The following is a 14607-nucleotide window of genomic DNA, read 5'->3' on the forward strand; positions in this document are numbered from 1 at the left end:
AGCACCACACTGAAAAGGAATCGAAAACTCTTTCACCAAACACACCGTGTTAATAAACCAAGCGTGAATAAAAACTAAAGAAATATTTCAGATGTCTAACAAACAGTCAGAATGTGTTCTGCACATGCTGGTGGAATTTTGAGGAAAATATTCCTGCCTTCTAGGGGGGGCACGGTGGCTTAGTGGTTAGCATGTTCGCCTCACACCTACAGGCGTCTCCGGTTTCCTCCCCCGGTCCAAAGACATGCATGATAGGTTGATTGGCATCTCTGGAAAATTGTCCGTAGTGTGTGAGTGAATGAGAGTGTGTGTGTGTCCTATGATGGGTTGGCACTCCGTCCAGGGTGTATCCTGCCTCGATGCCCGATGACGCCTGAGATAGGCACAGGTTCCCCGTGACCCGAGAAGTTCGGATAAGTGGTAGAAAATGAATGAATGAATGAATGAATGAATGAATGAATGAATGAATTCTTGCTTTTTTCTGTCTGGTTTCATCCGTTTCACTGCATTCTGCCCCCTGGATACACCCTGATTTACCCCTGCACTGTTAGCCTCATGGTTCAGGCCCCAGACACACCACAGCTAACTGCCTGTGTAAAGGTGGAGATGTTTAACTTTTGGCTAAAGGTGAAATTTGATCCTGACAGATTTCATCCCTCACTCTGATGAGGACGGTTAACATGGCTGTCTCCTTAAGCACAGCAGGTTTAAACAGTATTTTACATCAAATATTCATCAACCACTTTCACATCTTACACAGATGAACAAATCCGTGACTGTGGAGCCAAATCGTACCAGCGAGTCACTTCAGCATGATTTAGTGTCTCTACGCTGCTTTCACTCAGCTCTAATTAGTCAACGTTTATTACAGACCAGTATTAATGAAATCTAACCCTGATATTATTATTCATTCATTCATTCGTTCATTTTCTACCGCTTATCCGAACTTCTCGGGTCACGGGGAGCCTTTGCCTATCTCAGGCGTCATCGGGCATCGAGGCAGGATACACCCTGGAAGGAGTGCCAACTCATCAAAGGGCACATGCACAGTCTCATTCACCCACACACGCACACACTACGGACAATGTTCCAGAGATGCCAATCAACCTACCATGCATGTCTTTGGACCGGGGGAGGAAACCGGAGTACCCGGAGGAAACCCCCGAGGCACGGGGAGAACATGCAAACTCCACACACACAAGGTGGAGACAGGAATTGAACCCCCAACCCTGGAGGTGTGAGACGAACGTGCTAACCACTAAGCCACCATGCGCCCCTTCACTTTATTATTAAACCGTGAAAACATGATGTTTCAGACGTTCTTATTTACAGTAGAAGGACTTTCTGGCTCACGCTCACAAGGTCGCAGTGTTCTAGTGCGTTATAAACATTCCTCAGTGTAGCATGAGATTCTGTACCTGTCATCAGTACAGTCCTGTTACTGCTGATTATTTCTGGAGTTCCAGCAGACGAGGACGTGGAGGTGTATCTCACCATGCATGTGTCACTCAGCAGATATGCTTCTCCTCCACGTCTTTTCGGAACTTCTCACACGCATCTGCGCAGTAAGAGGACAGACATGTCCTGCAGCCTGTCACCCTCATCCTCATTTATGTACCTCTTTTTTTTATCACTCGCTCTTAAAGAAATGAACTTCTGAACCGTGAGCTGGTCCTGGAGGTTTCCTTCTGAAACAGGAAGTCAGACTGATGTCATGTTAGACTGTGTGTGATTAAGTGTGAGTCCTGCTTTACTGTCCTCTAGAACTGTACAAAAGACTCCTCACACCATCCACATATGTTGGACGCTCAGTCACGGTGACACGCTCACATCGTGTTTTTATAGATTTTAGTTATCTTATTGCAGTCAGGGATTTAGGTTCCTTGAAAGTTCCTGCAGTTAATGTTTATGAAACGAAAGAATTCGACTAGGACAGATGTCCTAACGTGAACACTTACAATAATGACATTTAAAAGACGCTTTGTGACCAGAGCTGAGCCACAGTTTCCAAATGATCTCTGATATATTAAAAAAAAAAAAACAACGTTTTGTGTACAAAGCCGGAGAAAGCAATTACTGTTCTGGAGTTTGTGCTAGAACGAGGTATAAAAAGCCCATTGAGAGAGCCTCATTACTGCAGCACTTAGTAGCCGTATTACAGTAATGTATAATAACTAATCTCAGTTATAGTGCCTTCATGTTGTGCTCTTCCACTACACTAAATCACACAGCTGACTCTGGAGAGAACGAAAGAAAGCCGAATTATAGACCTTCATTACGCTGCCGTCCAAACGGACCTGACTTCATATGAGGAGCATAAACTGTGTTACCTAGTGAACTTCCTCCACAATGAAGCGCAGAGTCAGTGACATATAGACAAATGTGCTGCTTGATTGATTGAGGTTACCTAGAACTTCTCTTTAAGATCAGTGGGAAAGTTTCTGGTGTTTCAGAGTCACTTCTGTAGCTTCTTCGTATCTGAGCTCCACACGGACGTTATTACCATCACCTGTGTGTAGCTCACGCTCCCAGACTGAGAGTCTAGACCTCACCTTTGAACACAAACACTATTAAAGAAGAAATATATCAGGGATAGAAAATACAAACCGAAGACATTTTTGCGCTCGACTGTAATTAAACGTGTCCACGGTGTGAAGGATAATCTGACCCAACACACATCTCCTAGTGCCACTGCGTCAAACTCCGGCCCTCGGCTCACCCCTAGGCTGCTGCCGAAGCTTCACTCGGTCGTCTCAGAGCTGCAGCGCTCTCGTCTGGCCCAGACCCAAACATGCCATTAGCCCGGCAGAGAAGAAAGCAATCGCTCATCCTGGGAATTAAAACAAATTAAACTCTGTGTGTGTGTGTGTGTGTGTGTGTGTGTGTGTGTGTGTGTGTGTGTGTGTGTGTGTGTGTGTGTGTAGAAGGGGAAGAATCAGTCAGAGACCGAGGGAATTGTATTTGATGTGAACTGATAGTTTCTTCCTGCATAAAACTGATGAGTGTTATTGTGAGAAATCACCTCGGACTTTTCTCTGCGGTTTATAGGTGATGATTATTCTAATCACACAGCCAGCTATTAACCACGAGCAGCTATTAATATAGGTCACTGTGTTACAGGTCATTATGTTACAGGTCATTATGTTACAGGTCATTTTGTTACAGGTCACTGTGTTACAGGTCACTGTGTTACAGGTCATTATGTTACAGGTCATTATGTTACAGGTCACTGTTACAGGTCATTTTGTTACAGGTCACTGTGTTACAGGTCACTGTGTTACAGCTCATTATGTTACAGGTCACTGTGTTACAGGTCACTGTGTTACAGGTCATTATGTTACAGGTCACTGTGTTACAGGTCATTATGTTACAGGTTACTGTGTTACAGGTCATTATGTTACAGGTCATTATGTTACAGGTCACTGCATTACAAGTCATTATGTTACAGGTCACTGCATTACAGGTCACTGTGTTACAGGTCACTGCGTTACAAGTCATTATGTTACAGGTCACTGTGTTACAGGTCACTGCCTTACAGGTCATTATGTTACAGGTCACTGTGTTACAGGTCATTATGTTACAGGTCACTGTATTACAGGTCACTGTGTTACAGGTCATTATGTTACAGGTCACTGCGTTACAGGTCATTATGTTACAGGTCACTGCGTTACAGGTCACTGTGTTACAGGTCATTTTAAAGTCTTTTTTATTGTTATTATAAACAGATTCAGACTGTAAGTTGTTTTATTGTCGTGTTTTTCTGCACCAGCACTGCTTCATAACCCAAACACAAATGTTGACATGAAGATTTTTCCTCTGTTTAAGCTGTCACAACTTTCACATCTGCCTCCATCACCCAGAATTTCCATTCAGGCACAAGGATAGATACCAAATCATGCTTACACACACAATATAAACTACACACACACACACACACACTGTGTCAGTCACGTCTCAGTCATGGTTAATATCAGTGACGTCACTCATCGTAATAAAACACAACGCGCATGAGCCGTTTTATTCCAGTTACTTTTATTCAGTGTGTGTGTGAACATGGCGAGATCTCAGCTAGCAGACAGCTGGTTACTGTACAGACACTGAAAGCTCTTCAGCTCATTACAGGAGATGATGGATTTCTGCTCGTGTGTTTGAGGGCCGTAGCGACAGATTCTCTCTAAACGTGCTGATCTGTCTGACTGCTGCTCCGTACATGAATACCATATCGATTGTTGTAAACGCAATCCCATCCACTCATCCTCCGTTCTGTCTTTAATCACGCTCTCCATCTGTCCTTCCTCCATCCTGCATGTACAGAGAACACACCATCTCCTCCATGATACTAACGCCACAATCAATGAATATACATGAGTATGCAAATAATAAAACGCCCCCAAGTCCTCACGCCAGCCCACAAACCCTAATACCTGCCGGACTAATGATGTTACGTTTCTATGGCAACCACCGTCATTGATCATAGCTACCTTTAGCCTTATGAACTCATTTGTATATCAGCTGTGATAAAGTTCTCAAGGTCATGGATCTTATTGTGTGACCTCACATATTGGGTTACTGTATTAGTCATGTGTCTAAGAGGAGCTTAAACATCATGTTGGAGTTTTCTTATTTTAACACATCAACTGTCAAACGCACACACACACACACGCACACACACACACACACACAAACACACACACACATTACACCATTACTTTAGACGATGGTGTGGGGGAGTTACTGGTTACTGGTAAATCCCTACAGACCCATTCTTATTCCAAATATGGTGCTCTGTGTGTGTGTGTGTGTGTGTGTGTGTGTGTGTGTGTGTGTGTGTGTGTGTGTGTGTGTGTCATAGACAGACAGGAAACAGGGTTAGACTCCCCCGATGCAGTGGAGGATGCAATTATTTACCTCTGCTGTCTACTGAGAGACAGAGAGACAGACAGAAAAACTGAGCCAGAGTGTGTGTGTGTGTGTGTGAGAGAGAGAACAAGAGTGTGTGTGTGTGTGTGTGTGTGTGTGTGTGTGTGTGTATGTGTGTGTGAGAGAGAGTGTGAGAGTGTGAGAAAGAGAGAGGAAATGTCAGAAAAACAAAGAGAAAGATGAAAATAAACTGTGAAGAAAACAGACATAAGGTTCATGGCCTTATGTCCTTGCTGTTTACTGACTGTGTGTGTGTGTGTGTAGGCTTTATTAAAGTTGGACTGTCAGGGTTTGGTGGTGCGTCTCATGCTGGACTTCGTCCTCTTGACGACTGCTGTGGAAGTGGCTCCTCGCTGGAGGGAACTGGCTGAGAAACTCGCTCGTGTCTCCAAGCAGCAGATGGACGACTACGAAGCTCCACACAGAGACCGGAATGGAGTCATGGACTCGGAGGTGAACAAACACATTAACACAGTCTACATACACTGTGCTGTTGCCTCAGCAGCCTCTGTATTCTGTCCTCCAGTTAATAAGGCCTGCATTAGGAGAGGCTTCTCACTGTATAAAAAAACAACATCAACACCTTCTGACCAATCAGAATGTAACGTTTTAACAGTGTGTTCTGTGTCTCCAATCACAGGCCATGTGGAAGCCAGCATATGACTTCCTGCTGACGTGGGCAGCTCAGATCGGCGACAGCTACCGCGATGTGATCCAGGAGCTCCAGCTGGGTCTGGACCGGATGAAGAACCCGATCACCAAGCGCTGGAAACATCTCACAGGAACACTCATCCTCGTCAACTGTCTCGACATGCTGCGGAGCTCCGCCTTCAGTCCTGCCTCTCATGACGACTTCGCCATCTAGAACGTAGCGACATGGCGGGCGATCTTCTCCACCCACGGTGTTCTCCGTATTTAGGAAGACACACCGATGGGCGGGGCTTCAGGACTGATTTGCATGTTTTACCTCAGTAGGACAAGTGAGCAGATCCTCACACATTGACCTTTGACCATCTCTGTATGTCTGTCCATCTCAGTCTGTCTCGAGTCATCTTCTCCGGCAGCCACAACGCTGTCACCGGTTCACTCGCGGTTACTGATGTTTTGTCAGCGTGTTTACTTTTTATACAATTTTTAGGATCAGCTGTAAATGATGTTCTTTCAGTAGCAGATAAAGAAAGGTGACGTTACGTCTACTAACATGTCGAGCCGCCACTTTTCTCTTCGTCAGTCTGTCTTTACTAACAAAAACGGACAATCTGCGACCCAGACAGACGGTTAGTTAGTTAGTTAGCGCTAGCGTCGTCCTAGCGGATAATTAGCGAGTCGTCTGAACTTTACACGCGGTTTTGAACATGTTTCTAAAAGTGATCAGCGGTCGGAATTATAAAATTCTGTTTTTATTTGTTTACCTTCTTCAGAATCAGGCTAAACTGTTAAAGGATCGTGATCTGATCTAATCTAATCTAATCAGAGTCACATCACACGGCTGTGGTAATCCTGACGTAGTGCATTGTGGTTAATACACACACACACACACACTCACACACACTGTACTGAAGGAACAACCAGTCCAACCAAGCAGAGTTTGTCTGTAGCCTTGAATGGGAGAAAGTGCTTTCATTGCCAAATACTGATCTGTGTTCAGTGTTAAGTTGCAGTATTATTCATCCCTTCTTCATCCCTTTCTTCTTTTCTACTCGCCGTCGTTCAGACGGGCGTGCCGCACACTCGCCGATGGCTTTAGTGTTAAGTGACCTCCCGTGTGTCGTGTGTATTAGTGTGTAGTTTATCTCCACACACTTGACGCTCGTCTGCTGTCACACTGTATCTTCTGTCTCCTCTTCCAGGACATTTCGGGGTTATTTAAGCCACGTGTTTAGAGCCACGTGTCGATCGGATGTGATGTACGACGTGTTGGAATCCGAGTCAATAAATAAATGCGCTGTCACTTTGGAAACCTTGTGTTTCTGAATTTATTCCAGGAGAAACAAGATGTGTGTGTCGAGCTGGCGAGAGCAGAGAGAACGAGACTCAGTAACCAACTGGTCAGGTTTTTTATTCTCAGAGTAATCAAACCCAAACTAATCGGACCGTGAGGTGAGCAGTGAGCACGAAGATGTACACAAAGCACGAAGACGTACACAAAGCACCAAGACGTACACAAAGCACCAAGATGTACACAAAGCACCGAGACGTACACAAAACACGAAGCCTGTAAACATTACTACTCTTTATATTAACGTAGCTCAGATGCTGACCTCCTGTTCCTGCTCCCATCATGAACAGTTTCTCCTTCGCTCCACTCAGACACTTCAGCGGTAACGGGCATCGTATTAATGACATCGTACGGTAGTTGTTGCCATGGCAACAGCGACTCAATGACACTTAAAGAAATTCATCCGCAAGTCTGAACTTAAGAACCCTGGAGGATGAACATCATGTTTTAAACATCAACACTTACACCTCCTCACACAGCATCAGAAACACAGAACACACACACACACACACGCACACACAGAGGGCACTGTGTAAAATGATCAGTGTGAAACAGAATGAACTCTCCAGGGCATAATTTACTCTTATTTATTTGCTTCAGATTAAGACGGACATAATAGTGTGTGTGTGTGTGTGTGTGTGTGTGTGTGTGTGTGTGTGTGTGTGTGTGTGTGTGTGTGTGTGTGTTAATTAAAGAGCATTAATCAGTTAATCAGGTTTTGCCATTGCACTGCCTGGCACATTCAGAGGAATTGAACGATCATTTGTGAGGTACTTAGTCCCGATTCTCTAATCACACACACACACACACACACACACACACACACACACACACACACACATCTGATTAATAACACAAATAAAGTGAATTTGCCGGGAAGTAAATGAGTCAATGAATCTTAATACGTTTATTGAGGTTATTGGCAGGAAGAATACAGTCAGCAAAATGAGGAAGGGGAGAGAGAGAGAGAAACCGAGGGAGAGAGAGAAACAGAGAGAGAGAGAGACAGAGAGGGGAGAGAGACAGAGAGAGGGGAAGAGAGAGACAGAGAGGGAGAAACAGAGAGAAAGAGAGAGAGAGAGAGAGACATGCACTGTGCAGATTAATTTGTCAGGTAACACACATGTACAGAAGTGTGTGTGTGTTGCATGTGGTAATTTTTCTGAGTGGGTGGAGCTTAGGTTTAATTACCACTTAGTTGGAACAAAATAGAGGAGCACACACACACACACGCATGAACACACACAGACACACAAACACACACACACGCTCACACACACTCCTTCCTTCCTTCTTGTTTCCTTCAGGCTTTATGTCTGGCAGAATTGCAGGAAATTTGCCTTGTGTTTGTTTCTCTGTCTCCTCACACTGTGAGCGTAAAGATGTCACACACGTTTCTGCTATTTTATTACTAGTGTTTAGAAAAGCTGGCGTTATCGGTGTAATTAAAGCCCAGTCACATCTAATAATGATAATAAAGTCTCCTGTTTCTAACACAGTGTATGAAATCTGTTCTCTGTATCAAACACACACCTTTAAGAGCCAATCCTAGCTTCACAGATTGCGAGGAAACCGGAGAACCCTGAGGAAACCCACCTGGAGAGAAGGTGCGGAAAGGAACAGACAGTAACCTGAGGTCAGAACAATGGAGCTGTGAGAAGACGACATGATGGAAGCGTTGAGAAACGTTCACCCTGGTTCATATCTACAGTACATATATAAAGCTCCACTGAACGTTTCTCAACGCTTCCATCTTGTGGCCAGACTCCCACATTACACTAAACATTAAGTGTCTCTTATAAGAGTTTATCCTCAAACTGTGGTGTTTAAAAGTAAAATAAATCATCTTAAGAAAACGACATTAAATATAAAGAGTTTATTGATGATAAACGAATGATGATGGTGATGATGATGATTTGATCTTCGTCATCATTGATGATTGAGAGTACAGTGTTTTATTTCCAGACGTTCCTGAGAGTTCTTACTTCTCACTCACTGAGAATCATAGTTCCATCATCTGCTTTTTATTACACCATTAGTGGCTCCTCACTCTCTACACTGTTACTCATCTTCTCATCTCTAATTTCTTGCTTTCGGATGTTTCCGACTTCCAAATTATTCCAGTATTTAACTTATTTTTTTTATTACTATGTTCTGCTTTCATGTTAAAGAATCTGACAGCAGGAGGATGTGGTATTAAATGACCGGGAAAGCAGGCAAATAAACACCAGTGATGTTTCGGTATGAATACTGCCCCCTCGTGGCCCTCGCACTGCACTGTTTAATACGGATTAGAGGGAATAACACCCCCCCCCCCTTCCCAAATGATCCGTCTCTATAGAAACGCAATTTAAATGTAAAACTGGAGAACGTTAACAGACGTTTATGCGCATGCGTGTACTGATTAATCTCGTTTTTTTATTGTACACACACGCACGCAGTTCTGTAGTCCAATCAGACCTTTATTATTGGAGGTTGAAGCGTCATCACTTAGGGGCGTGGCTTCGGGACATCCTGCACAGCAGACGCAGTTTACCCCCCTTTGGACGCTCGCGGTAGCGGGCAGTTTAGCCCCCTGGAGGCAGTTTACCCCCCTGGAGAAGCGCGCGGTGTCGGTGAGTCATGATGTTGGATTTCAGACTGAACTTCCCCTTTCAGCTGCGGGTGGAAATGCGGGATGTGCGCGCGACTCATTGACGACTTTGATGTGCGCGCGACTTACTGAAGTGTCGGACGTGCGCGGGATCTCACGTGCATGCGGGAGAAAAATAACGGTTCACGTCCATTTGTGTTGGGAAACAGCAGATGCGTCTTTGGTGAGCTTTAATGTGACTGTAGCACATTTTTATACAGAAAACACGTTTTCAGTCTGATGTGTTAAAAAAAGCTAAGCAGTTAAAGAGCTTTTTTTTTTAGATACGATATGATTGCTGGCAGGTTTGTAGCAGGACGAGTTTTATGATGTAAGAAAACAGTGAAGTAGAGAAGAATTTTGCAGCAGCTCTGTGGTGTATCACGTCTTCCTCTGACACCCACACAGCTGCAAACTGACGCCTTTTATTTGTTTATCCACGTGCTCTTTATAAAGACAGCATGGGGAACGGTTTGTCCACGCTGGGACCGTTCCAGCCGCTGCACGTGGTAATGCTCGGGCTGGACTCCGCAGGAAAGACCACGGTTCTTTATCGCCTCAAGTTCAACGAGTTTGTGAACACGGTTCCTACCATCGGCTTTAACACCGAGCGCGTACGTCTAAACAATGGCGCCGCACGTGGGATCAGCTGCCACGTGTGGGACGTGGGCGGTCAGGAGAAGCTGCGTCCGCTCTGGAAGTCATACAGTCGCTGTACGGACGGCATCGTGTACGTGGTGGACTCGGTGGACGCAGAGCGGCTGGACGAAGCCAAGGCCGAGCTGCACAAGGTGACACGACTCACAGAGAACCAGGGAGCACCTCTGCTCATCATCGCCAACAAGCAGGACCTGCCCGGGTCCCTGCCCGCCGCCGACATCGAGAAGAGGCTGGCACTGCGAGAACTCGGACCCTCCGCCGCCTACCACGTGCAGCCCGCATGCGCCATCATTGGGGACGGGCTGCACGAGGGCATGGACAAGCTGTACGACATGATCACCAAGCGCAGAAAGGCACTGAAACAGAAGAAAAAATGATAAACTGCAGTCACAGTTACTGCAACTCAGACTGCGAGTTTTATACTTGATAAAACTTTATAGAATTAACCAAATAAGAACTTTCACATATGATTCATTTCAGGTGCAACATAAAAAGAATTAAACGTCTTCTATTTACTGAAAAAAAAAAACAAAAAAAACCTGCTGCTGGAATTCTGTTGGTTATGTAAGAAAGTACAGAACAGAATTAAAACCAAACAAAATGCCAAATAAATTAATGCATTAAATGATGACAAGATTTTTAAGACGTACAGAATTTGAAGATGCTCTTAACATTTAGTTCGTTTGGTTTTCAGAATATCTGAGACTAAGATTATAATCCCTAAACATTATTATTACAGGACTGAATATTAGGACTCTGTGACCTCAGTATTAATATTAAAAGTCATTAATGTCTGATCTCAACAGAATCTTTGATAACAAATAGACATTTTGTTTAGGACATTACGTTAAGATTTTTATTTGTCCCCCCGAATTCTCAGCGTTTTTGTTTTGTAATGTTTCATTTTTAAGGACGTTAAAGTTAAATAAAGATTTCACAGGAGCTCTAAAATAAAAAAAAACTATACAAGTTAAAAAATATACAAGCAAAAACACAGAATACAGACATTTTGGAAAGGGTTAAACAGACATACACACACACACACACACACCATGCACACACACACACACACACACACACACACACACACACTGTTTTAGTTTCAACTGAAACACAGCTGAAATACGCTGCTGACACAAATTAGAGCAGATTTCTGCGTGTAGGGATTTAATTTTCTATATTTAGTGGCCGAAAGACCTGATTATGCTTTTGAGTAATGAAGCCGTGTGTTTAGTGTAATAAAACACATCCATAGTTTATTTATGTGGATAACTATCTGTCTACTGCATAACTGTCACTGTTTCTCTCCTGCACACTGATCATGCTGCTGTTTTAGACCAGAACACTTTCATGTACCTGCGTTTCTACAATCTAATCTAATCTAATCTAATCTAATCTAATCTAATCTGCTGTGAGATAAACACAGGTGAGCTCCTGTCCTGTAGCTCCTTCTCCTGTTTCTGTAGACATGTAGCTTTTATATGAGTCCCATAACATCATAGAGTTCAGGTTAGGGCTAAATCCTAACTCCTAACCCTAAACCCCTAACCCTAAACCTCTAAACCCCTAGCCCTAAACCCCTAGCCCAAAACCCCTAGCCCTAAACCCTAAACCCCTAACCCCCTAGCCCTAAACCCCTAACCCTAAACCTCTAAACCCCTAGCCCTAAACCCCTAGCCCAAAACCCCTAGCCCTAAACCCCTAACCCTAAACCTCTAAACCCCTAGCCCTAAACCCCAAACCCTAAACCCCTAACCCTAAACCCCTAACCCCTAAATCCCTAGCCCTAAATCCCTGGCCCTAAACCCCTAACCCTAAACCCCTAACCCTAAACCCCGAGCCTAAACCCCTAACCCCTAGCCCTAAACCCCTAACCCTAACCCTAACCCCTAACCACAGGTTAGGTTTATACTGCATGAAGGAATCCACACACAGCTACAATCCGGCACTGTGGAAAAGGATCAGAGCGAATCCCAGGGCAGATTTGAGCCACATGTGAGTTGGATCCTTAGGCTTTTCCAGTTGGTTCAGAATGATGAGTGAAGTTCCTCAGCTGTTCCTGCTCAGATGTGCACCACTTCATCGTGATTATTTGATGCTTTTCAGCTAAACGAATCTCATCTTTGTGTTGCGTGTGTGACGGTTTAATGTCGAGGTTAAAGGTCATCGGAGTGGTGTTTATAAAAGCCCTATTTGGGCAGGATAATTTTCTCTGTATGTCATGTACAGTATACAAACACTCTTACATACTCTGTGATAAAACTAACATTAACACTTACATTAACACTTACAGCTTTGTTTTTCTTTAACAAACACATATTTGTTCTATATTTATTATGACGATACACAGTGGTAGTGTTTTATACCTGATCCTGTCATTAAAACAACCTCTTTCATGCAACTCTGCTCTTCTGGATGATTTGATTTAGATTCTCTTTCATTTTCTCCCACCAGTGCTCTAATAACATGGACAAACATTTCTATGGCACTTTTTAAGGAGTAAAATGTTACATTTAGTGAAATTTCCATCCTGTTATTTGGCTGAGGTGTTGATCTGGGCCTGAAAATATCAGTAAATACTGCACTGTTTAACCTGTAATCTGAACCGTCCTACTGAAGAAGTGTGTGTGTGTGTGTGTGTGTGTGTGTGTGTGTGTGTGTGAGTAAGTGTGTGTTTGTGAGTAAGTGTTTGTGAGTGTTGTGTGAGTGTGTGTGAGTGTTGTGTGTGTGTGAGTATGTGTTGTGTGAGTAAGTGTGTGTGTGTGTGTGTGTGTGTTTGTGAGTAAGTGTTTGTGTGTGAGTGTGTGTGTGAGTGTGTGTGTGTGTGTGTGTGTGTGTGAGTAAGTGTGTGTGAGTGTGTGTGTGTGTGTGTGTGTGTGTGTGTGTGTGTGTGTGTGTGTGTGTGTGTGTGAGTAAGTGTGTGAGAGTGTGTGTGAGTGTTGTGTGAGTGTTGTGTGAGTGTGTGTGAGTGTGTGTGTGTGTGTGCGAGTGTGTGTTGTGTGAGTGTGTGTGTGTTTGTGAGTAAGTGTTTGTGTGTGTGTGAGTGTTGTGTGAGTGTGTGTTGTGTGAGTGTGTGTGTGAGTAAGTGTGTGTGTGTGTGTGTGTGCGTGAGTAAGTGTGTGTGTGTGTGTGTGTGTGTGTGAGTAAGTGTTTGTGTGTGTTGTGTGAGTGTGTGAGTGTGTGTGTGCGAGTGTGTGTTGTGTGAGTGTGTGTGTGTGTGTGTGTGTGTGTGTAAGTGTGTGTGTTTGTGAGTAAGTGTTTGTGTGTGTGTGTGAGTGTTGTGTGAGTCTGTGTGAGTGTGTGTTGTGTGAGTAAGTGTGTGTGTGTGTGAGTGTGTGTGTGTGTGTGTGAGTAAGAGTGTGAGTGTGTGTGTGAGTAAGTGTGTGTTTGTGAGTAAGTGTTTGTGTGTGTGTGTGAGTGTGTGTTGTGTGAGGGTGTAAGTATGTGTGTGGGTGTGTGTGTGTGTGTGTGTGTGTGTGTGTGTGTGTGTGTGTGTGTGTGAGAGTGTGTGTGAGTGTTGTGTGTGTGTGTGTGTGAGTATGTGTTGTGTGAGTGTGTGAGTGTTCTGTGTGTGTGTGTGTGTGTGTGTGTGTGTGTGTGTGTGTGTGAAGCTGGATAATGAGCTCTGTGAGATTTAAACAGGATATTATCATCTCTCTCTCTCTCTCTCTCTCTCTCTCTCTCTCTCTCTCTCTCACACACACACACACACACACACACACACACACACACACACACACACACACACATCACTCGATATATAATTAGCAAAGCCGTTTAAAGCCTAAATCCCACAGACACTTCTGATATTTGACTTTTTGGGGTTATTGGACTAAAATAAGCTTACCACAGAAGGTAAATTAATTACCACAGAAGGATAATTACCACCTGACATCCTGCTTTGCTTGCTGACTCAATCTGACTTCCCTTTCAGAGACCGACCTATCTTTGGTAAAGCAGATAATAAAACATCTCTATTATAGACTTTATAAATGAGCACGAATCATAACCAGTGAATCTCTGTTAATAAGGTGGAACTTGTGTAGAACTTCATGATAAATGTAGTGACAATTTTAGAGAGAGGGAGGAAATACTGAGAGGATTAAAATGTGTGTGTGTGTGTGTGTGTGTGTGTGTGTGTGTGTGTGTGTGTGTGTGTGTGTGTGTGGTACAATGATTTTATCAACATTTATTATTACACAATGAGTGAGGAAGAGAGAGACACGGTTGATAAGCAACTGAATGTCACCAGCACTCATCATCAGTATAGACCTTCATCATAACTGTGTGTGTGTGTGTGTGTATGTGTGTGTGTGTGTGTGCGTATGTGTGTGTCCTCAGGGAAGCTCTGTTCATATATAACAAGCTTGCACGCACTGGGTGCATATAAGAAACA

The 14607-nt window shown here is 43.9% G+C and overlaps 2 protein-coding genes across 7 annotated transcripts in view; both read left to right on the forward strand.

The window, feature by feature from the left end:
• sh3bp4a (SH3-domain binding protein 4a) overlaps positions 1-6880 on the forward strand; it is a 36663-nt gene extending 29783 nt beyond the window's left edge. For all 4 annotated transcript variants that reach the window (XM_027156900.2, XM_027156901.2, XM_027156904.2 and 1 more), the window contains 2 exons: positions 5185-5373; positions 5561-6880. In XM_027156900.2, the coding sequence (XP_027012701.1) occupies positions 5185-5373; positions 5561-5785 (414 nt within the window). In that variant the 3' untranslated portion in view covers positions 5786-6880. The remainder of the gene's footprint in view (positions 1-5184; positions 5374-5560) is intronic.
• A 1866-nt stretch (positions 6881-8746) lies between these two features.
• LOC113649239 (ADP-ribosylation factor-like protein 4C) lies at positions 8747-10740 on the forward strand. 3 transcript variants are annotated; one of them, XM_027156920.2, is made up of 2 exons: positions 8747-9735; positions 10008-10740. In XM_027156920.2, the coding sequence occupies exons 1-2, from the start codon at positions 9675-9677 to the stop codon at positions 10586-10588; spliced, it is 642 nt and encodes a 213-aa protein (XP_027012721.1). In that variant the 5' UTR covers positions 8747-9674; the 3' UTR covers positions 10589-10740. The 3 variants fall into 3 exon arrangements, with proteins under 3 accessions (XP_027012721.1, XP_047667475.1, XP_047667480.1); XM_047811519.1 differs by having other exon boundaries at positions 8750-9735; positions 10012-10740; XM_047811524.1 differs by having other exon boundaries at positions 8760-9735; positions 9836-10740.
• Positions 10741-14607: the final 3867 nt, after the last annotated feature.

Source organism: Tachysurus fulvidraco, chromosome 1 (genome assembly GCF_022655615.1).
Source record: "Tachysurus fulvidraco isolate hzauxx_2018 chromosome 1, HZAU_PFXX_2.0, whole genome shotgun sequence".
NCBI classification, from domain to species: Eukaryota; Metazoa; Chordata; class Actinopteri; order Siluriformes; family Bagridae; genus Tachysurus; species Tachysurus fulvidraco.

Coding starts and splice junctions, on each gene's coding strand:
- LOC113649239 (XM_027156920.2), top strand. CDS start 9,675: ATGCGGGAGAAAAATAACGGTTCACGTCCATTTGTGTTGGGAAACAGC. Junction 9,736..10,007: donor AAACAGCAGATGCGTCTTTG/GTGAGCTTTAAT, acceptor CTCTTTATAAAG/ACAGCATGGGGAACGGTTTG.